This window comes from Ochotona princeps, chromosome 21 (assembly GCF_030435755.1).
Source record: "Ochotona princeps isolate mOchPri1 chromosome 21, mOchPri1.hap1, whole genome shotgun sequence".
NCBI classification, from domain to species: Eukaryota; Metazoa; Chordata; class Mammalia; order Lagomorpha; family Ochotonidae; genus Ochotona; species Ochotona princeps.
In genome coordinates this window covers 13114869-13138621 of record NC_080852.1, presented here as the reverse complement: position 1 = coordinate 13138621, position 23753 = coordinate 13114869, and the positions used below count along the sequence as shown (strand labels likewise).

At 50.5% G+C, this 23753-nt stretch overlaps 1 protein-coding gene across 1 annotated transcript in view; it reads right to left on the bottom strand.

Moving 5' to 3' along the window:
* Positions 1–23753, bottom strand: part of LRIG1 (leucine rich repeats and immunoglobulin like domains 1) — a 116533-nt gene that overhangs the window by 21661 nt on the left and 71119 nt on the right. Inside the window, exons 4-9 of the mRNA XM_036497456.2 lie at positions 14543–14680; positions 12240–12383; positions 10757–10900; positions 7105–7248; positions 5497–5640; positions 3392–3472 (exon numbers count right to left, since the gene is read on the bottom strand). Coding sequence (XP_036353349.2) covers positions 3392–3472; positions 5497–5640; positions 7105–7248; positions 10757–10900; positions 12240–12383; positions 14543–14680 — 795 coding nt within the window. The remainder of the gene's footprint in view (positions 1–3391; positions 3473–5496; positions 5641–7104; positions 7249–10756; positions 10901–12239; positions 12384–14542; positions 14681–23753) is intronic.

Here is a 23753-nt window from a genome sequence, read left to right as displayed (position 1 = left end):
AACAAAAAAAACTGTTCAGCGAAATGTCCCATAAACATGAAATCCAGGAAAAAGCTGTACTTTCTTTCATCCATTAAGTATTAGTCACACTGACCTCTTTTACAGTGAGGGCAAGCTACTATTTCTAACAGTGACAACTGCAGTAAAACAAATCCTCGAATTCTCAGTTGTAGAGGGGCTTATCATTCTGCTGGTGGATTCAAATAAGCCCGTATCTTCTCCCCCACTGCAAGCAACCGGGCAGTGGGGGCAGCAGAGTTCAAGTTGGCTGCAATGGTTCTAAGACGAGGATGCTGTATGGAAGAAGTGGGGCTATGAGTCAGAGCTGGCAGATGCTCTTCAGCCCATAGCCAGGGCTCTCAGGGGATGACCACTGGCCTTGACCACCCCCACACTGACGCTGGACACGCCTGAACCCCTTGTGCGTCTTCTGGCCAACCCAGCCTCCCGAGGACCTGTTCAGTATGTGCTAAAGCAACTGTGGAAGACACAGGAGATCAAAGTGGCTCATGTGTAAGGGAGTGGCCATGACACATGCCCCCGCCCTCAGCCCTAGCACCAGGCAGAACACCCACACATACAGGAGCCCGCACACTGCCCCAAACACTCCTCCTCACAGGTCCCGAGGGTAACTGCACCCCTGACCTCCTGAGCAACACCCCAGACCGGGCACCTGTTACTTGTCCTCTCTGCCTCTGATATGGGATCCAGAGACCCTCACGCTGACTCTGTACCCCTGTGTGACCCTAACAATCTGAGACAGCCCAGAAGGAAAGAGCCCAACTTTTGAAACATTCTCACCCTGCCAGAAAGCCTTGGTTAGAAGCAGTTTGGCAGCTGGGATGAAGACCAGCGGGACAAGACCCACACTATGGCCCTGGTGCTCACTCTGTCCTTTTCTGGACAACAGTTCGAGTGTGTCCTCTTACATGGTGCAAGGACCTCAGGTGCCTAAGTAACTCAGTGACTCCAAGAACCTCACCTCTGCTTTGGCAGCTCTTCAAAAGCAAACCCATGCTGGAGCACCACCCGCAGCATCTACATGCAGGATGGGCTGTGCCACAGCCAGCAGCCTCGCTCTGGGCAAGAAAGCTCTGAAGCTCAGTGCCGCAGGGTAACTAGTCCAAGCCTAGGCGAGTTGGAACTCTGCTATGCCTGCACAATGGTGCTCTCTCTAACTGGCAATTTGATAGACCCACCTGCCCAAGATGTCCCCAGAGCATACAGGCCAAGCAGGGCATAAGCTCAGACCACACCCTGTTTACAAATCCAACTAGGGTAGCAGCCCCTTCCTTCTAAAACCAGGTGGTAGGGGAGACAGGTCTCTTTCTGCCAGGGACCCTGCCGAGGAGTTCCACTGCCATGTTCCATCTCTCTGCCATAGACCTCTCTTGGACCTGCTGCTCCTGTGGTCTCTCTCCACCGTGGAACAGCCTCAAACATATCACTCTCACACTTCCAAATTATAGGTATCGTTTTTAATTTTTCTTTTTCTCTCCCTAGGTGATGAGCAGTTCTTTGGCCCACTCATGCTGGGTATTGCTCAGTGATTAGTGAAAGTAGGTTTATTTCCCCACTGCTAAATAGACACTGTTCCTATTTGTACAAGATGCTAGTTTCCATGTAGTGTTTTCTTCTGCAGGAGACAAGAACCTGGATACAAACATTGATGTGTTCATCACCCACATCAAATGGACCTCTATGGACCTGACCCAGGCCGCGCACTTGAGGTGATGCAGCGAGATGGCTACTTGTTCTGGCCATGGGCATGCAACAGAATCTGCCTGGCAATGTGCTGAGAATACAGGGGAGAGGGGTCAGGGAAACAGCCTTCTTCCCTCCACTCCTCCTCCCACAGTGCTCACTCCACACCTACCTACTCTGTGCCCAGTACTGAGGTTTTCCACTTCCACGCCCAGCATACAGCTATAGCTAATTAGCCCAATGTACCACCCTACTTCTCTCCCCCCTCCTCCTTGGTGGCAAGGAATAGCCTCCTGGAGGCCAAAGCCCCCAAGAAATGGCTCAGGGTTCCACCAGGAGGGACTGACCCCACAGAGCAGCCAGCCATGCCACCAGGAGCTTTCCACCCCAAGACCACAGCTGCAGTCCGTGAGCTTTTCCTTTAGAGCAGCAGGCCTGCGCCCAGTCCCCCTAGCTGCTTCCTGTGCCTGGGCACAAGGGAGCAGGTGGCTGAGGGAGAACCTTGCTTTAGTGGAGCGAGGATGACAGAGCTTTTCTAGTTCTGACAAGCCTTCAGGCACAAAGCTGGAGGAGCAGGATCCTCCAAGAGCTGAAAGAGCAGAGCACCGTGCCTCGGGCCAGCAGAGGGGTGACAAACCAACCAGCAGCATCCACTCTTACAACAGACTCTCCCTGTCAGCTTCCAGGCTGGGTATGGTGGTGCAGGCAGTGAAAGCCACTGCCTGTGATGCTGGCATCCCATCTGGGTGCTGGTCTATGTCCTGCCTGCTCCACTTCCAATACAGCTCCCTGTTGATGGCCTGGGAGGGCAGTGTTTGGGCCTCTGTACCCACGTGGGAGACGTGGATGAAGTTCTTGGCTGCTGGCCTTGGCCTAGCCCAATCATGGGCACTGTGGCCATTTGGGGAGTGACCCACTGGATAGAAGACCTCTGTATATCTCTTCTCTGTAGTTCTTTCAATGGATTAATAAATAAAAAAATACAAAAGCCTCTACCTTAACCAGGGCTTTCAAAATATTTGCTTCTCTGCTCCGTGTCATGGCAAAGGGGCTGTGAGGTGGGCGGTGAGGTCTTGTCTCTCTGTTGCGTCTTGCAGCCTGTCACTAGTACACAGTAAAAACCTCCACCCCACTCGTGGGTGGCCTCTTGCAGAAAGTGCTGGTGAGGTGCAGCAAGGGCAGGGTGGGCCTAGGGAGACAGTCTGACAAGATCTCATGCTTCTTTTAGCAGATATGTTTGTGCCCCTGAGAGTCCCTCTCTTACCCATCACCCGTGGTCTCCCAGAGAACCACCAGCAGGGCAAGAGAAGATCCCAGCCCGAGAACGCCAGGAGACTCTTGTTGTTACACCTGAGCATACATATTCCATTTGAGATTATGACCAACTATAAAACACTGCCAGATGCCTCAAAAGTCACCAAGTCAGTTAGCATAAGAGGCTCTCACGTGATTTTTAAAAATTGAGTATAAAACTAGACCTTCCCCGTGCAAGGGATAACAAACAACAGCTCCTTTCCACTTCAGCTGAGGATCCATTCCAAGAAAAGCTGGCAGGCCACCAAGTCCCAAAGAACCCAACTCCAGGGCACCCACAAGTACAGCATCTCTACAGGGGCCCGCACACCCCTGAAGCATTGCCCTGTGGGTACATGCCAAAGTGTACACGCGCCCCCTCAGCCATACTCACAGCCTGCTGAGATGGTCCAGCCCCACAAAGGCGCCGCTCGTGTCCTCTATCGTGCCTGAGATCTCATTGTGGTCCAGATCCCTGGGGGAGAAGACAATCTAAGTTTTTGGACCGGTCTCACACCCCCACATTGGGGTGAGGAGAGCAACTCATACCCAGCCTCCCCTAGCAAGCGAAGCCCTAACTGCCAACCTGGGTTGGAGGAGTGCAGCCCTAGGAAGGCAGTCCTGCTGGGCACCCCTTGCAGTACGGCCTGGCTTCTCAGCTTCCCAGCCAAGGCAGCCCACGCCTCAAACACGAAGCCTGCCCAGTCCTGCCTGTGGCTTCCCAGAGGCAAGGCAGAGCTCCCAGACATGGGGGCAGTGCAAAGAGCACATGGAAAAGCCTATTTGTATTCCATCCCCAGAGAGGACAGCTGGGCTCTGGCATAGCCCAAGAGGCTCCTTAAGGCTCCCCCTGTTCGCATATCAAACCCATCAGTTTTCTAGGTTTCTCCAAGAAACTGTGCAAGGCTCATGGAGGAGAGGGATGGGGAAAAGGCCCCAGTCAGCAAGCAGATCCTCCTGGGGCCCCTCTATGCTAGCCAGCAGGTCTGGAGCCTGGGGCCCACCACCCCACCAGGCCCACACAGCACTGACTTGCAGCCAGGAAGGACATCTGGATGCTGAGTCAGACTTTGACCCACTCGCCAGGATCGGACAGACAAGACCAACTCCCCGGCTCGGGCTCCTTCGACAATGCAACTCCCAAGGCCAGTGAGTCAGCCTCCACCCCCGGCTTGCAAGGGCAGGTCACAGTGCCCAGGCGAGACACACTGCACCTGGGGCCCAGGACCCCTTCTACACACGGGTTGCCCTCCCCAACCTTACTCAAGGTCCTTGTTCCCTAAACTTTCCTCTCCTGAGCCCTTGCAGGTGCAGGCCAGGAATAGAAAGGGATGCTGCTCTTGGCTCCCAGCAGCTCCTTCAGAAGGACTTGAGGCTGCCAGCAGGGAGGGAGTGCTGCCGAGCGAAACGCTTGCCCTGACCTTTATTTTACAGCAGGAAGCTCAAACCACTGAGTGTTTGCTGCTGGAACAGACTTCTTTGCAGTGGGTTCCTCCCTATTATCTTCATGCTGAAACACACACACACAGGAACCCGGGGCTGTGGCTTTGTGTCCCTGTCTTTCTGCTGCTAGCCCTGGCGGCCAAGGTTTTTGTCTTTCTGGCCAGCTCGGCCCGAATGTTCCTGGCCTTGTTATTCAGACCTCATGAGGCCTCCCAGGCCTGACCTCAGCTTCAATAGCTTGGCAGCCGGACTCTTTTGCACTCTCCAGAGATGGCTCAACATGAAAGCTGGCCCTGCCAGGTGCAAGTGCAAGGGCCTTCCTCCCTCTGATCCTGGGGCAGCAGAGCGTGTGAATCCATGACCACCGTCTATTGAAAACTGCATGCCCTCCCGGGGGGTGGGGAGGCAGAAGAGGAACTGTATTCTCAGAGTTACTTGGAAATTCTGTGAAGTTAACAATGAAAAAATCTCATGCAAGACTCAGAAAGGCATTCCATAGCAACTTCTGGCAACTCCGCTGACTAGAAATGGAAAGGAACATGGCTTTCTCACTTCCTCTCTGGGAAAGGATCCCCAAGTGAGGTACAACGAAGGACACGGGATTCCCTTGTTTTGGCTTCTTGGAAATCACACTTTCTGGATAGAGAGGATGCTGAAGAAATCCTAACTCTGGAATCCAAAACCTGACCCCAGTATTCCCTTGGCTTACCAAAAATTCAGGACTTAAAAATAGAAGTCACAACTGGAATGCTCTGGTTCAGAAAAGGCCCCATGGCTGGTGTCTCGGCGAGATGCCAGGCACTCCCAAAACCAGAATGCCAGCCACCTGTCCTGCACCAGGAGGGAACGCCCGTCTGCTAACAGCACCTCCATAGTACCACCCGGGGGGAGTGAGAGGGATTTTTCTGCTCAACCTGCTCCTTTCCAGTGGATTACATGAAAGCCTGAGGCTGGGCCCATGCAACAAGTCAGCAGTGAACACAATTCTGACTCCAAGCCAGTGAGTTGCTCTCTCACTGGGGCCCTCCACTGTGCTGACCCATGAGTGACACGTACAGAACGCGTAGGTTCTTGAGTCCCTTGAAGGCGCCCTCGGCGATGTGGCTGATGGCGTTGTGGCTGAGGCGCAGGATGCTCAAACTGCTCAGCTCGGCCAGGCTCTCTTCATCCAGCCGTGTGAGATTGTTGAAGGACAGAATCCTGAGCCAGGGCAAGGTGAAGCAAGGTCATCATCAGGCCACACAGGGTTGCCCGCCCCACCCCTGCACACACGCCAACTGGCCAGTCTCAGAGGCATGGGGGACACACAGCACAGATGAGGTCACTCACATACACACAAAGTCCAGGGGGGTGGAAAGTGGCGATGTACCTAGACACCCATCAGGGGCCCAATGTCTACTCAGCCAGACGTCTGGATTGGTCATGGAGAACAAGCTGTACCTTAACTGTGAGATGACGGAAGGCCATACAACATGAAAGCACTACATGCTCCAACCCCTTATGCCTGCTATCCACGGCTGCCTCTCCAGGCAGAGGCCTGAGACTCTGGAAGGACCCTACATGTTCTGAAGGTGAGCAAGGGAGCCCCAATGGACTCCCTCTGTCCACCAGCAGAGGGCACCACTCGCCAGCCCCTGCCTTTGGACAACAGACTGGTGGTGCACAGCTTAGCTGGGCCATGGGGGCAGCAACACAGGCTCCTAGCCTCCTTGCCCCCACCTGCTGGGCTGCGGAAAACCCATGGACAACACATCCCTAAAATCACACACTTGGCATGATAGCATCAAAGCTTCCTCCTGGTGCTCCTGTACCTCTGACACAGCACTTGGGAAATCTAGACCCGGACATGAAGAAGAGAAGCAGATTCCAAGAAGATTAAAGAGCTAAAAAGGTGGCAGGGAGCAACATCCTTTTCCTCCTGGAGAAATAAGTCATGGTATCATACTGGCAATTGCAAAGATCTGGCAGGAAACCAAAACTATATCCTCACCTGCAATTAAAGACTTTAGCTTAAAAGCAGGGCAGGAAACACACACTGGAAAGCAAATCCCAAATCTGGCTCTGAGTTCATTTGGATATGGGACAAGATGCCAGGTTTGGCCAATGCACCCTTCCATGACTCCCCTCGCCCCTTCTAAAGGTCACAGGAGAGTCAGCGGGAGACAGGGAACACAAAGGCTGACCCAGAGAAGGAGCATGTATTTCCCACTGCTTTACATCGGGGCTCACATGCTTTCTAATGAGTCATGCGGCTCTGCTCCTGGCCTTAGCAATCAGATCAACTCAGGCTTGAGAGACCTGAGAGACCTTTCTTGTTCCCAGGCATTCACACACCTTTCGGCTAGAGCAACACAAAAGCAGGAGGGAGGGTCACAGCCTGAGAGCTTGGAAGCAGCCAACCTCTACTGTGACATGCACTTGGTCCCGTCACTAACATACCATCAGGCTCAGGACACCTGCACTGGAACTGCCTTCCCCAAAGAACATCCTCTCAACTCTACAAGCTACTCCAGCAGTCTGCTCTGCTGAAGGCAGACAGAAGCAGAGAGGGAATGCTTCCTGAACCACGGAACCATGCAAGGAACCAGGCGAGAGCTCTGGGGGACTTCACTTAATAGGCCACATCTCTAATCACTGTCACAGACCAAAGCTGAGGACACTTACAGTTCATGCAGCTTCTGGCAGAAGCTCCAGCCATCCCGATGAATCCGAGAGATGGAGTTGTTGCTGAGATGGAGCTGGTGCAGGGCTGTGAGGCCGTACAGGGATCCGCTGTTCACTTCCACCAGACTGTTGTACTCCAGGTGCCTGCAGTGACAGCCACATGCATACCACATAAAGAGGGGTATTCATTCAGTAAGTACCACCTTGTACTGGATGAAGCAAGCTAACAATGCATGAGAACTGCAGAGAGAGAGAGAGAAAGTGTGTGTGTGTAAGTGTGTGTGTGTGTGTGTGTGTGTGTGTGTGTGTAGAGAGGATGGAATCCTAGAAGTGTGTGTGTATGTGTAGAGAGAGAGAAAGAGAGAGAGAGAGAATGGATGGGATCCTACAAGATACTCAAACCAAAGGAAATACTGCTAGATGATAAGATAAAGTTCAGCAAGCAGGGGGAAGACTCCTAGAAAAGACATTTTTTGCTTTTCAATCTACAGGAAAGTGAACCAAAGAGCAATTCCAAAGTCCAAAGCCCATAAACAGAGAGAGAGAAGGAGGCAGCTCTAATTCATGCCCTTCACAGAGGAGGAGGCCAGCCAGGAAAAGCTAGGTGACTTGCCTAAGACTCCATGTACTGAACTCCACACAGTGTTGTGAGGGGCCAGAGCTGACGGAGGCCCAGGTGTGGCTTACGGGGCTGGGCTCTGCCCTCCTGTACCAGGAGACCCAGATGTGCTCAGCTACTCAGATCTCGGTCTTAACTTACTTTTAACATATTGGTTACTCATTACTATGTCAATTAATTCCATAATGATGTAAATTTTTGCTGATGGTATGTTGGAGCTTTCAATTGACTGGGATGATACTCTGCTGGCTCTGTCTTCAGGCCAGAGAGGATATACCTAAGAAGCTGTTGAACTTGACTGGACAATAAGATGCTGGACTCTATGTTTGGTATACGCTTGCAATGGGGGAATCTCAACTGAACTTGAGCTGTGGTTATGCAACAAGGTGGAGGAATCCACCATGGTGGGAGGGTTTGGGGAGGGGTGGGGAGAACCCAAGTATCTATGTAACTGTGTCACATAATACAATGTAATTACTGAAGTTAAATAATAAATAATTAAAAAAAAAAAACTTTGCCACTCTGATGGCTGAAGAAACCTGAATAACTGTGAGTCGGTGGCATCCACAAGTATGGACTAAGACACACATGAGGATCTCAGCCCAGAGCTGAGGACCTGGTTCTTCACGTTTACCCAGTCTGCACAGAAAGCCTTCACCTGAGCATGAGTCAAGTGATGACGTGCCAGCCTGAGGATGGTGCAAAAGAGACAGATTCAACAGGAACCATAATGCTCATGCTGCATTCGGCACTTTCTCCTGGCTAGGGACACCAGGCAAACCCTATCTAATTCTCAAGGAGCTGGGCAGAGCAGAAAATGCAGCTCCCAGTCAGCCACTGATCACATCGGGCAAACAACCAATGCCTTACTGTGCCCCCACGCTGCTGGGCAGACTGCATTTAAAAACTATTTATTTACTTGGAAGGCAGAAGAAAAGACAAAAAGATACCTCCCATCCACTATTTCATTCCCCAGATGTCGTGGTTGGTTGGACCAGGCTGCAGTCAAGAGTTTAGAACTCAACCTGGTTATCCCATGAAAGTGGGAGGAACTCAACCATGGGAGCTGTCACCTACCACCTCTCACGGCGTGCATCAGAATGAAAACGGGAGCAGGACTTGAACCCTAGTGCTTAGATACATGGTATGGATACCTCAAGCTGCATTCTCACAGCTTAGCCAAACGTCCACCCACACAATGTATTCTTGGTTTACATTACTTCCAGTTTCATAGTCTGTCAGAATGTCACCCCACTGGAACTCCACGGGTATTCGTATGTGCTGGAGGTCTGCCTGCTAACAGCACACACTAGCCAGGCAGGGTTCTTGCTCCAGAATAGGGGACTTAATTCCATTCTGCTCAGCATCACAAGGATTCTAAGCAAACCAGTTTTGTTTTCTTCTACCTTATTTTCTGCCACTTGTTGGAAAGAAAGTACTAATTTACAATTAATCTCTACAGCAGCTCATTACTCAATCTGTATGTGTCTCTTCAACCTAAAAACCCAATCTCAGGTGCCAACTCTCACTCTGTTCTGGAGAAGTCTTTAAAACTCAGTCCAACCAGCCTGGATTCACAGTACAAAATGATAGTTTTAAGGACATCAAGTGAAGAGTATTTTGAATACGTAAAAGCAAAGATGCAGCCATGCCAAGGAGGACCAGAAGAGAGTAGAAGGCCCAGCAGCAGGCAAAACATCCCTTCCTTATGGTCTGTGTGTGGCAGGGAGCAGCAGACAATGCTCCTGGTAACAAGATGGACACAGTGGGCCCAGCGCAATGGCCCAATGGCTATATCCTCGCCTTGCAAGCACTGGGATCCCATGTGGGGGCTGGTTTGTGTCCCAGGTGTTCCATTTCCCATTCAGCTCTCTGCTTATGGCCTGGAAAGCAGGCCCAAGGCTGTGGGACCCTGCACCCTGATGTGTGGGAGGTCCAGAGGAGGCTTTTGGCTCCTGGCATTAGACTGGCTTAGCTCCAGCCTTTGTGACCATTTGGAGAGTGAACCAGTAGATGGAAGATCTTTCTCTCTCTCCGTAAATCTGATCTACCTTTCCAATAAAAATAAGTAAATCTTTAAAAGCAAAAACAAAAAAGATGGGCACAGTGAGGCCCCCATTCCTGTGGCTGGATTTCACTTCCAGAGACAACTTAGACAGCATATAAAAGCTGTGATGTAACTGTCAGGCTCAGAGAGAGGTAAACCTCAACGGGGTTGAGTGACAGTGACAAACATGTACCACTGAGAAGTCATCACCAGCAACACTGAGAATGGGAAAAAAGAAAAAAAAAAAAAAGAAAAACACTTAGCAGCATGACTGCTTCTTGGGAGAACCGGGGCACAGAGGACACGAGGGGGTGAGGTGGGCAGGGACTGCTCTCTGTACCATCTGATTTTGCTCAGCTGTGAGGGTATACTGCTTTTGATGAACACAAACACATTTCGGCGTTTGAAACCAGAAGAGCCGTCCTCTCCTCTCCTGTGCTTCCAGGCACACTCTGACCGTACACATCTGGCTGCAGCAAAGGCTCCCCTGACACAAGCGGCACATCTGCAGCAAGTGCCCTCATTAGCTCACAACATGGAAGTAAATCTTCCAGGATGAACTATGCATTTTTGGGTCCACCTGCACGTCAAGAAAAGCTGTCAAACTCAGCATGGGGAAGGGAGGCATTTCCTGTGGATGCAGGCATGGAGAAGTCTGCTCTGCAGGTCCATGTACACCAATAAAGAGTGCGGGCGGGGGGGCTCAGCAAAATGGCACCCAGGTCTACCTCCCTCAATTAACCACTTAAACCACTAAAACTTGCCCCAAGAGCTCTTCCTGACCTGCTAATAATAAACCCCTCAGATTTGGCCTGGCTGTCCAACAGAGGAGTTAGAAACAGCTGAAGTCCCAGCAGGCAACCCAGCTCATGTTTCTAGAGATCCCCCAGGATGGCACGTTGGGGGGGGTCTGGTGCCCCGTCCCATGTCTAGCAAACAAGTCCGCAAACACACGCCTGTGCCCCTCAGCTCCAGCCCACACTTACAGCACGTGCATCTTGGACAGACCCCAGAATGCCCCATCCGTCAGCTTGCTGATGTTGTTGCGCTGCAGTTTCAGCACCTCCAGGCTGTCGAGCCCTTGGAAGGTGAGGCCCTCGATAAGCCGAATCCGGTTCCGATTGAGGTCCCTAGAGAGAGAAGAGCAACAAGGTCACGGCATCCCCACAGGCACACATCCCCACCTACGAGCAATCCCAGGCAGGGCCTGCCGGATCTCAGAGATGGACACACTGGAGTCCACACAGGTGCTGATGCTGCCATCCGGCCACAGCTACTGTGGAAGGAGAGTGTCAGGGAGCAGCCAACACACACGCACTTGGCATTTCCTGCCCTGAAGCACAGATGCCCGTGGTGGCTCTATGGCAAGGAGGTGGGGTGGGTATGACTCAGGAGTGGGGTGTCTTAGGTGGGGATGGTCTCTTACTCAGCCACAGAAACCCACAGTTGATGTCTCAGCCCATGACAAACACAACTGCTGGGTATCAAATGGCAACAATGCTTTCCTACAAACTGCCCACAGAGACAAGTGAGGGCCAACACAGAAAATGAGAAGAGACAACCGAAGCAGGAAGGAACGCACTGGGCTGCTGGCCCCAGCAAGCCAGAAGCTCAGTTAATCAAAGGCTCTTAGGACTCTGGGTGTACTGGACCCATTAACAACACCAGGGGACAGAGAGGGAGGACAGAGTTAACTAAAAAGCCCATGGTTTTCCCCCAAATACTTGCACAGTGCCTCATGACCCTGCCTCACGCACAGCTTCCTCGGTACCAAGGAGACCTGGACTGCCTGAGCCTGGGCATCACCCCCAAGTGGAGCAAAACACAGGCAACAGCGGGCTGTGTGCACCCGGCTTACTGTCAATCCAGCCTCCAACAACTGGCTCACTGTTAATCCAAATTTTAAACCAAATTTCCTACACCGGCTAAGACTCTCACACTCCAAAGAGGACATGGGAAACTAAAAGCCTCTTTAAAAAGAAAACAAAAAAAACCCCACACACATAAATCAACTGCCTTATAGGGTTTGGGCGACAAACACAATGCCCACCTCTGGCCCTGATACCTTCCTCTGAAACTGTTTCCCGGTTTCTTAGGCACACTCATGTCCAAGATACAGATGGGCCAGGGACCTTTAAAAACCACACAAGAACCTCTAAGGCATTCGAGAAGTCAAATCCAGATCTAACAGGAGAATTTCTCACTGCATACTGGGAAAAGACCAGGAGGACAAGCGCATGCTCACTCGGCGGATCCCTCTCTGGGCAACTGCAGGCTGCCTCCAGCACCAGGCCTGGCTCCCAATTTGCTTTTATTAGGTGTTGCCACAGGGCCATTAATGATGGTTTGCACAGAACCTTACCAAGGAAAAGTGAGGAAGGGGTCGCATTCTGCCTGAGGTCCTTGGGGGAAACCTGGTCTCCATAAAGTTGGGCTACCCTTAATTAAAGTGCAGGTTTCTGTACTCACAGTTGTGTCAGCCTGGGTAACTTGAATGCTTTCACAGGAAGTTGCGTGATTCTGTTTTTGCTTAAGCGAAGGGTCAGCAGTGACCGTGACAGACCATCAAAGGCTCCTGACTCCAGAGTGCCAATCCGGTTGCTGGCCAGGTTGCTGCAAGGATTTAGGGAAGAAAATTTGAGTGGTGGTGAGGTAGGGGGTTTCCCCATGCCAGCAGACACCAGACCCAGAGGGTGGGGAAGCAGGACCGGAATGCCCAGAGGGATGGAGCCAGGAAGACCTCTGTTCCCATTTGACTTCCAGGTGGGGAATCAGAGAAAGGCAGGTGTCAGGGCCATCCCAGGAAGGCTTGGAAGCAGCATTCCTTCCTCCCTGGGCTGTACTTTGCCTGTGGCTGGCAGGCTCCCCTAGGAGGCTGGGCAGGTCAAAGATCTCAGTCTCCAATTTTTCTCATTTCAGGCAGTCACGTCAAAAAACCATCCACAAAGTCCCTTCTGCTCCCCGAGGTGGATGAGAAAAGCCCATGGAAGTGCCAAGTGCCCCAGACACAAAGTTGGTGTCAACTAAAGAATGTGGAGGGCCCGGAGTGATAGTGTAGTGGTTAAGGTCCTTGCTTTGAAAGCGCCCGGATCCCATATGGGCGCCGGCTCTAATTCTAGCTGCCCAGCTTCCTGTCCAGCTCCCTGCCTGTGGTCTGGGAAAGCAGTCGAGGACAGCCCAAAGCTTTGGGACCCTGCACCACTGGGAGCCCCGGAAGAGGCTCCAGGCTCCTGGCTCCTGGCTTTGGATTGGCTGAACTCTGGCCATTGCGGCCGCTTGGGGAGTGAATCATCGGACGGGAGATCTTCCTCTCTGTCTCTCCTCCTCTCTGTATTTCGGCCTTTCCAATAAATAAGTAAGTCTTAAAAAAAAAAAAAAGAAATGTGGAGAAACAGCATGTAATTTTGAAGTGGGTCTGATTTGTGCAATCTATATGGTAAATATGCAAAAGCCAAGTCATTCAAATACTCTTCAAGTGCCTTAAAGAAATCCTCTGACTAAAGACATCTGGGCAGAGTCCCTCTGAACACATGACAGCACCTGCACTCATGGGCCACACACATACCCACCCCACCGGCTCGTGCCACGACAATCCAGAGAAGGCAGAGCAGGCTTAAGATGCACTTCAATCTATAGCTCAGAATTCTGCATCTCACTGCACACAGGCCATGTTGAGTAACAAGAAAGAGAGCGGAGAAACCGTGTGGCCAGTGCTCCCACGAGGAGTTGCCAGCAACCCCTTTTGCCTTCCCTGGACAAATGCTGCTGGTCCATTTTCAAACTGAGTGAAAAAGGACAAAAGGACAGGAGAGAGCTCTCGTCCGGAGCAGGGGAAGGAAAGAAGGCCCCCTTCCGTGTCTCGTGGCAGCCACCCAGGACAGGGCACATGAGGGCTCTTTACGACTAGAGCTGCACAGTTTGTTCTTCGCACTCCAGATTAGCGAAGGGCAGCCTGTGTGATGGAGGCACACCGGCCAACGGCTGCCAAAACACAAAGTCCCTCGCGCTCTCGTGCAGGGACAGGAGGTCACCGAAGTTCAGTTCAGCAGCTGACAGCCTCTTTGTCCCGAGCGAGGGAGTGTCATGGCCGCAGCTGCACCCACTGGGGACTCACAAAGGCCCAGGCCCCCTGGCCCCTGGCCTGATGCCTTGTTATGGCCCAAAGAAGCCATCACTCCTCTCCTCAGTTGTGGAGGGACCTGGAAGATTCGTATCTGAATCCTCAGGTTCCCTGCAAAGATGGGCTTGTAGTGACCCTTCACTTGGGCCTTGCAAATGACCTGCATTGACCTCTTTTCACAGTGAATGCTATGAGAAAGATAAGCACTGTCAAGCAAAGACTGGTCCATGAGATCTCCCGCCCATGGGAGTCCTGAACTATCCTTACAAATCTTGAAGCTTCCCTGGGCGGCAGCCCCTAGGGTGAAGCAGAAGACAGGCTCTGTGGTCAACACAGTCTGGCCTTGAGTCCTTCACACTCCCCTTGGAGCGGTGAGCCCCATGGACACATGAACAGCCCTCTCCCCGCCTCAACTTTAGAATATGAAATGGCAGAACACTAGATTTGGAAATGCTCTCTGAAGAGGTCAGCACAGGACATGGTAGCCGAGTCCCTGCTGCCTGCCCTGCTGCAGAGGTGCACACCTCCCCACCAACACAGCCAAGCCAAGGCTGAGAAGAGACACGTAGCCCTCGTCCAGACCAGGGCTCTGCAAGGTCGCTACTGGCGTGGAAGTGGACCAACAGAGGGGACGGCACATAGAGGTACTTACAGCTCCCTGATGCGCAGTCCGGGTGGAAAGCAGGTGCTGCGCACCTCCGTGATGTTATTGGAACTCAGGTCTAACACTTCCAAGGAAAGGTATGCCTTCAGCTGTTGCCCCTGCACGCTGCGAATCCTATTGTGTTGCCTGAAACACAAAAAGAGGCAATTCCAGCACTTCTTTTTGCAAAACAACCATCTGAAACTATTGTGTGCTCCCTGCCACTGCCTTCAGATATTTTTCCTCTAGATGTTTTCCTTTTTCATGCAACTGCAAATGCAGTGCCACTCTTAAAATGAGATTCCACTTCTCCCTCCCTGGCTGGGTACTAGAAGGAACACGATCTTCGTATCCAAGATCCATCCCTGAGCTGTTCTCTCACCAAGGATAAAAACACTGAGTGACAGATCTAAGTCCACACAGATCAGCACAAAGCAACCAGAACCCAGCAATCTGTTGACCAAGCAAGATATGCCCGCTGCTACCCTGCCAGCTCCAAGCCAAACTCCTGTGTCTAATCTTCAGAACCCTGTCCAAGCCCATAACTTACAAGGCATCAGAGCTCAGTTTAATCCGAGTATCACTTCATTACACACACCACATTTTACCAACACCTACCACATGCCAGGCAGAGAGATAGATGCTGGGAACTGTTTTTCCCTTAAGGAATGACAATGACAAAAACCCGGATCATCTGAAATGGGAATGAAGAGCTACCTGCTAGATCTCATTGGACCTGAACCCTGGAGATCTCCTGACTCTACCCCCTTTACAGCTCTGTGTTTAGAGATACCACAGCAATCAGCCAAAGCTACAGTCAATGCTCAGCGTTTACCCCTTGCCAAGAAAGGCACTTTTCCATGGTTGGCAGCGTCCATCTTCTAAGGGACCAGCAACCAAACCACTCACCCACCTGCTATTACTAACAGGAGGAAGCAAAGACTGATAGAAGGAAATGCCCTTTAGAGAGTGAGACTACTGGGTTGGCTAAAGCCACGCCAGCAGCAGGGATCGAAGACCAGGCTGGAGGGGAGCACTGGGCCATGAGGCTCCAGGCACTCACTGGGGCCAGTTCTGAGTAAACAGGCTTAGGGCTTGTGCCAACCAAAGCATTCCTGACCACAGTACAAGCAAGCCAGTCGTCACTTAGCAAGTGACATCCCCTTTCAAGCAAGCACTTGACCAAATCACTTCCAAGCGGTAGACAAGCACCTCTTTCCCAGCAGCTCTGGGACTTCTCATCCACTCCTTTGTTGTGGATTTTTTTTTTCCACAAGTCTCCCAGGCCCTGAACTCAAAAAGTCCATTTACAAGGGCACAACACTGAACAGAGAAACTCCTTTAGAATCAAAGGATCCTTCCCGTCACCCACCCCCACCCACCCTCAACCAGCTACTCCCCTGATTCTTTATTAAGTTCTTTAAGAAAGATGGTCCCTTTTGGGGGGGGGGAGGTTCTGAAGAAAGGGGACAGCAAAAAAAAAAAAAAAAGAAAACCTTTATTATGCAAAGCATGGAAGGAAGAAAGAAATAAAGGCCACTGAGCTGGCCCTTATCCGGGAACTCTGAATACAGTACCAGGGAGCCAGGACAAGAAGGATCTGCACACAGAAGAGGCGGGGCACAGCCCCAAGTCCCACAAAGAGGGCTGTGCAGAGACAGGGCTCGACAGCTGTGAGCCCACAAAACTGCCCCCTGCCCTGCCTCTCTCCTCTCTTGTCTTTCGTCTTACACCTTTTTTCCCCTTTCCTCCTTGTTGCTGGATTTATTCGTGGGATCAGACACATTCTGGGCCCCAGCTCTGCACAAGGATGCCGGGAGGAAGACTGGTCTCATTCACACTGAGAACACGTTCCTCAGTTAGCCTAACAGCGAGCCACAGAGATGGGAAATCAGGGTGCGTGGGAGTGAGGGGCAGCAGGATCCATAAAAAAGGCTTGGGGGAGGGGAAGAATGGGCTTGGTCCTGCCTGGAAATACTGGCAGGGGCATGTATCTAAGGCAGGATGCTGGGGCAGTGGGGGAAACAGGGACAGTATAGCTCCAAGTGGTAGGACAGAAAGGATCATGCCAGCAGGTGCCTTCCATGACAAGCTAAAAAGCTGGGAATTGCTCACCAGGCAAAGTGATGAGTGGCAGCAACACAGAGACAAGCAGAAAGGACTAACCATCGAACACAGGGTATGCACATTACAGCTGGGGAGTGGAGAGGCCTCATACAGTGATCCTGAGAACTCCCTAATGTAGAAATGAAAGCTAACTGGGTTAGCAGGCTATTGGCTACAACTTTGGTCCTTACCCACTTAGTAGTTCAACCCCATCCCAGCAAAGAGACATCATTAAATTCAGTCAGCCAAGCACTCATGATAGTGAAGATTCGTACAAACACCTCCCTGATGGGGGACTGACATTTAGCACACAGTCAGCCCTCTGGATCTAGGAGCTCCCCAGCTTAGGATTCAACGAGCTGCACGTTAAAATATTTGGGGGAGGGCCTGGAACAATAGCCTAGTGGCTGAAGTCCTCACCTTACATGAACCAAGATCCCATATGGGTGCCAGTTCATGTCCTGGCTGTCCCACCTCCCATCAAACTCCATGCTGTGGCCTCGGAAAGCAGCCCAAAGCCTTGGGACCCTGCACCCATGCAGGGAATCTGCATGAAAGAAGCTCCTGGCTCCTGGCTTCAGATCAGCTCATCTCCGGCTGTTGAGGCCACTTGGGGAGTGAACCAGCGAATAGAAGATCTTGCTCTCTGTCTCTCCTTCTCTCTGTACACTTACCTTTCCAATAAATAAAAAATCTTCAAAGAAATATTTGGAGAAAATCCCACATCTGTTCTGAACATGTACATTTTTCTTCTTGGACAGTAAATGAACTGTTCACGCACAGGCTGTATCAGGCATGGTGATCCAGAGATGATGCAAAGTGTACAGGAGGATACAGATAGGTGGATGCTGTGCTTTACTCAACGGTGCTTCCGGCCAGTGGCACAATGCAAGGCACATGAAGTGCTTCCAAAAAATACCTATGTGAAATTCATTATGAATGCGTGGTACAGAGGGTGAGCACAGACTGAATGGCAAAAGGCTGAAGGTGAACAGATGTGAGACCCAGCAGAAGACAAGAAGAAGCAAACCACCCCAGCGGACTTGTTCTACCTGAAGAACTAGGAAAAGAACAAGAGTTTGCCTAGCGTTCTGCAATACTGGAGAAGCTCCACAGGTTCCTGGCCTTCCAACACTGCCATCACCAGCTGCTGGACACACAGCCTCCAGCCCAGAGCCCTGACCAAACCTTTCCTGAACCCCGTGTTCAGCAAAGCTGACTGCAGAGTCTGTGCTCTCACAGAACCCCGCCTCTCATCCCTCACTGCAGAACACGTGTCCATGGTCCCTGCCACTCACTCCAGGATGGGGAGTTCTACTGAGCACCAAGTAGCGGAATAATGTACCTGACCAAGTCACATCCCAGCTACCCCACACACAGTCGCCAGTACTCCAGTAGCCCCACATGTGAACGCAATGCTGAGGTTTCTGTGTCCCAGAGGCTCAACGTGATTTGACACATAGCACAGCTGCTCAATGCAACAAGTTCTTGTTTTCATCAGTCATTTTAGCAGTCTGAGAGCCAGGCTGAAGGACTCAAGCTACTCTGGAGAAGGAATGAATCAAATGAAGGCTTGACTGGTTCATATCTACTCCTCTGCCACATTTCAATGCAATCACAGATAGGCCTGTCTCTGTTCTTAGGAACAGGGGATGGCTCAGAACTTTCTCAGTGGCCCACCTGGGTCAAATCTAGCTACCAGCTGAGATCAGGCTCTATCTGTAAGCCACACTTGAAAGCAAAATCTGAGACTGCACCTTCTGCAGAACTCAGGGTAGCTGCACATCCAAAGGATTCCCTGCCAGCAGTGTTAACTTTCCCTCCTCATTTCCAGCCCCCATTCACTTCCCGGCCTGGGACCTACCACCCCACCTACCAGGAGGGAACCAGGCATCTAAGACATTCCCCCTGGGAGCTCCTTTGTACCAAGGGAAGAGTAAATAATGAGTATAAAAGGATTTCACAAAGTCTCTGGGAAATTCACAAGATCTTTTCACTCCATTTTCCTTAAACCTTCTGAAACCTTTGATATTAGCATCCTCACAGGGAGCCTCCACCCCCACCTCCCTCATAGGAGTGGCAGTTGTGAAAACTGCCTGGAACCTCACTGGCACAAAATAGTCCATGCTTTTAGTGCCACACGTAAGTACAAGTGCCCACCGTGCCACTGCTTCAATGCGAACTGCCCACCTCTCAAGAAGATCCACGCTGGTGGTTTGCAGAGTCTCTATCTCCTGTTCCATATTCTTTTCAGCTAGAGCTCACCCATCGCTGCACACCCCCAAGCATGTGTCAGCGTAGCGCAGCCCACTGGCAAACACAGAGCAGTCACACAGGTACCCATTCTGCTCTATTTAACACACATGCAGAAATCAAAGTTCAGCAGCCTGCCAGGGCTTGCCTGGGGCGAACAATCAGGAAGCAAGAGGAATGTGAAGGCAAAAACGCAGGGGAACAACACACTCCACGCCCCTGGCCACCAGAGAGGCTCCTGGTAGAATTTCTCAGGGCACTTTGCCAGATACCACCCATCAACCCTGAGTCAAGCCAGGCCATATCCCAGTCAGCTCAGACAGGTCTTCTTTGTAGACACTCATCGACCAGGTGCCTTGCAGGAACAGCCAATGCACACAGGGCTTTGTGCAACCAAATCTTGCCCAAGGAGGCAGACTCAACTGAAATTCTCACTGTGGATGTTCTGGGCACCAAGTACAGAATTGCTCCCTTGAGGCAGGGGTCTTTACAGACCTGTGTTGATGCACGAACAAATGGCTACTAACAGAGCAGGTGTTGTTACAAAGGCATTCACTTAAACTCAGAGTGAAGATGAACACAAGGCAAAAAGGGACAGTTACATGAACATCCTCACTGGCTCAACAATAAAACATGCCAGGCTCTCTGCATATCCAAACAAAACGAGCCATCCTGCAGTACAGGAACAGGGTGGGGTGGAACGTGTGGCAGACTGGTCATACGCCATTTGCCTTGGTGCAGTGTCAGTTTACTCTGGAGTGGGAAGAACTTAATACAGCTTTAGTCTATTAAACCACACCTGTTACAGGCTTCAAAAATAATATCAGTCTTCAAAGGCAGAGAGTGAGCAAGATAAGCTCTCCCCACCTGGCTACATTTGCAGAGTTGATGTGAAATTAAGACAGTGAAAAAGACAGGCATGTGAAACCAACACTCAAAAAAACTTTTTATCAGAAGGGACTGTTCCACCATGGCTCTGTAAAAGGTCAAGTTTACAAGGTATTCCCGTTAGTGGTGGGAAAGATATCACGTCACAGGTAACAGCCAGGAGGGAAAGGAGTGCAGATCAAAGGCAGTAGGGCAAAGGGGGGGGGGGGGGATGAAGGGCATGATTTCTAGTTCCTTAAATTATGCACCTACTGTGCACACCAGGAGTCAGCAAACACGTTTTATAATGGGCCAGATGGTGACTATTTTAGACTCTGTGAACCAGTCTCCTCACAACTATCTCAACCCCACAGTTACAGCATGGGAGCGATCACAGACATTATTAAAACCAGGGGTAGGAAAGCATATTCTTCTGCCCCTGGCCATGTGGATACTTATGCCATCACACATCATGCATAACATATACCATCATCAATTTAAAAATTTGTCTGTTACAGATTTGCTGGATTTTCAGTCCCGCCTACAGTTGCCTAAGCAAGGCTAGTCCAAATGATTTTGCAGGTACAGCCCGTAGGCCAGACAATTCCCACCCCTGGAAACACATGAGTCCAGCTGTGTTTCAACAACAAAACAATTCTCTGATTTCCCTTCCAGCCCTCCCCACACTCCTGTCCTGCCCCTCACTGATTTCCCCCATACCATTACAATAGTCCAGTCCTTCACAACCAAGTCATAAGTCAATCACTCTGCTATATAAGTGTGCCACGACATTGATGGTAGAGACAATGGCAGATAGTCCAACATCTTATTTTCAAGATACATTCAACAGTTTTATTGGGAGTCCATCTATGATTTGGAAGTAGAAATGCATACTGCATTGTATCTTCACATCTGTATGCCACAATCTCTACTACACAGTTACTATACATCCACATCAATGAAAAAGACAACAATGACTTTTTTCCCATTCAGGCTACAGCAACAGCCACAATGGGGTGAGAAGGGATATGTCTTCCCTAGCAGGCCCTTCGGCGACTATCTCGCAGCATGCCTTTCTAGCAGGTATGGGAGCTCCAGGCTGGTATTGCTGCTCGGATCATTGTGTGTCCATGTTTGGTCTGAGAGGATGCTGCCATTTTACTTTTAAACTGCTTTACTTTTAAATCTCCCAGGATTGAAATGAATATAAAAAAGCCACTTGATCCCAGTGCCCAACTCTATGTTCCTTGATTCAACTATTCTCAGGCATTCCCCTTCCTGCAGATTCTCCCCTATTAGCATCAGATGTATAGCCAGGACCAAAGGACATGGTCAAGCCAATCTAACAGCCTCCAAGCGACAAACAGAATTCATTTAAAAGTGAGGTCTAGTGAGCACCAAAAAGCAGCAGCAGGAAAAGCAGAACAATTCCAAGTTCCTCATCCGCAAGGCAGCAGGTGGATACACCAACATCAGGTCAACGTCCATACACAGCTTGAAAATGAAGAAAAAATGTAATGAACAAAGGAGTAAAGAAAAGCTTTCCTTAGCCAACTTGAGAGAGTTTCCCTTCTCAGAATGACAGTCGAAAGCATCATCCTTTCATTAGCCTGCTATATATCCATCTTCTTAAAAGCGAAAATCGAAAACATCTGTTCTATTGCATCAATTGGTAACTTGAAAAAACTAGTGTCTCAAGAAACGGCCTCGCCTGGGTTATTTGCTGGACAGGAAATGAGGATCAGAACAAGCAGGTCTCAGCTTCTCTCTCTCATTCTGACTCCCTCTCTTTCCCTGCTGCTGGTGAATCACCAGTTCCCTGGGGAATTCTGGCAGATTCTCAGCCTGGCTGAAGATGACGTTCCGGATCTGTTTATTCAGGTGGAGATCGGATAAAAAACAAGAGCAGGCCAGTGGCGGAATAAACAGCCTCCACCAGGCGGGGTCAGCCGCTCTGGAGGCAGAACTGGGCTGTGTCAACCAACCTCCAACCCGTGCACTTCCGTTAGGGTCATTCTCCCCTTGGGGTCTTCAACAAACAGTTTCCATTAACTCTTTGCAAAGTACAGTTACATCCCATCTCCCCAGAGATGCATGGCAACAGAGACCCTACTGCAGCGGATACCACAGGCTTCTCCCAGCCATCAGCCGACACTGAGATGGAAGCTCTGGCTCTGCAATGGAAAAATCTAGGGACACTCCAGAGCCAGTCCCCCTCCATCCTGGTGACTCAACCCAGGAATGACACCAGCTCATTAGAATCCCATCTATGTGATAAGAACCTGACTACACTTCAAGGCGTACAAATAGTAACGGTAACATTTCCTAAGGAAATACACAAAATGCAGCTTGTTAAATAACAAGAGCCCATGAAGAATACTTACTGTTGGGTTCTAAATATGCAATGTTCTGAGAAAAGGGCAAACTATGGAGACAGTGGAAAGGTCAAATGGTTGCCAAGGAGTGGACAAGCGGGGATGACGAGGTGGAAGCGCAGCCAAGCTAGTCTGCCTGGAACGGTCTGATGTCGACAGGTTCATGTCACTACCTACTCGTCAAACCCATCAAGATGTAACCCTAATATGAACTGTGTTGGTTAGAAATAATGTGTCTATAACAACTCACCAACAGTCAAACATTCACACTAAAGGAAAACCTGTATTGAAAGAGGGGCTGGGGAGGGCATGTGAAAACTCCCTACGCTCCAAACAAATCATTTATAAACCTGAAACGTTATAAAAAGTGTACTGAGGAAAGCAAAGCCTCCTAAAGGATTAACAAGGCCTGAGATCAGGACATCAGTAACATACACTACACACAGGCCAGAATCTTAGTTTATTTACTTGCACATAGATAAGCAGCATTCAAGCAGTATTTGTTGAATAAACAAATTGAAACTTTAGTTGAATCTCCTCCCTTCATTACAACAAACCTGAAAAAAGGAATGTTAGTTCAAAAAATAAAAAACAAAAATCCAAAGGAAGACCACCACCCAATGAAAACTTTCTGGGGAGAAAAAAAAAGGTACCATACTGTTTCTATGGTTTAGGTAGCAAAGCTGAAAGGAAATGGCACATAGGAAGATCTGGAGGTCACTTATGCGTTTCCCATAGTCCGTTTAATCCCAACCCTGGCACTGATGAAGTAGGTGAGATGCTGCCAGTCCTCAGCTGGCCAAAAGTCCCTTCCCCGCCCCGGCCCTGGCAGCTGCTCCATCAGCACACAGTTCTCCAGGTGCATGCTTCCCACTCCATCCTCCTGAGGCAGCTCTGTAAGCCACACCTGGTGCACTCCCCAGGGACACAGACTGTGACACTGTTGACACGGACAAAGACTTCTAAGGGCACAGTAGAACAACCAAGGCAGGCCAAGAAACAGGAAACAACAGCCACTGCCAGCTGAATTCCCATCTTCATACAGGCAGCTCAGGTTAGAAATGCTCCATGCATTTAGAGCGTCTCTCTCTTTATCTTCCCCTAAATGAACATACACAGACCTCCTTTCCTCCCTGGGATTGCCCTTCCCTGGCAGCCTGTTCTCCGTCCTCCCTAGCACTCAGCACTACTTCACCATCCTGAAAACCTTCACAGGAATGTAGCCCCTGCAGACCACAGCGTTGGCTGCAAGTCAGCACAGCCCCAGGCTGCTGGGCTGCATGGGGTCAAGCCGCCGACCCAGACAAAACCTGTGCAGCTCCAGCCCTTCTCTCTGTGAACAAGGCTAAGTTCATGCTCACTGTCGAGGGACACTGTGTCCATCCATGCCTGTACAGCTGTACTCCTGCAAGGAAGAGAAGCAAGAAAAACAGCCCCGGGGATGAGCTGAGACCCAGATTGCTCAGACTCAAGGGTCTGAGCTACCTACCGGGTCTCGCCAAGAGAAACGAAAAAAGTGGAAAGCTCTGAGCCAGAACAAGCTTGGGGAAGACCCCATGAGGCAAGGGATTAACTAAGTAGCACCCACCCAACTCCCCCAGAGGCTATAAAGAGTTGTA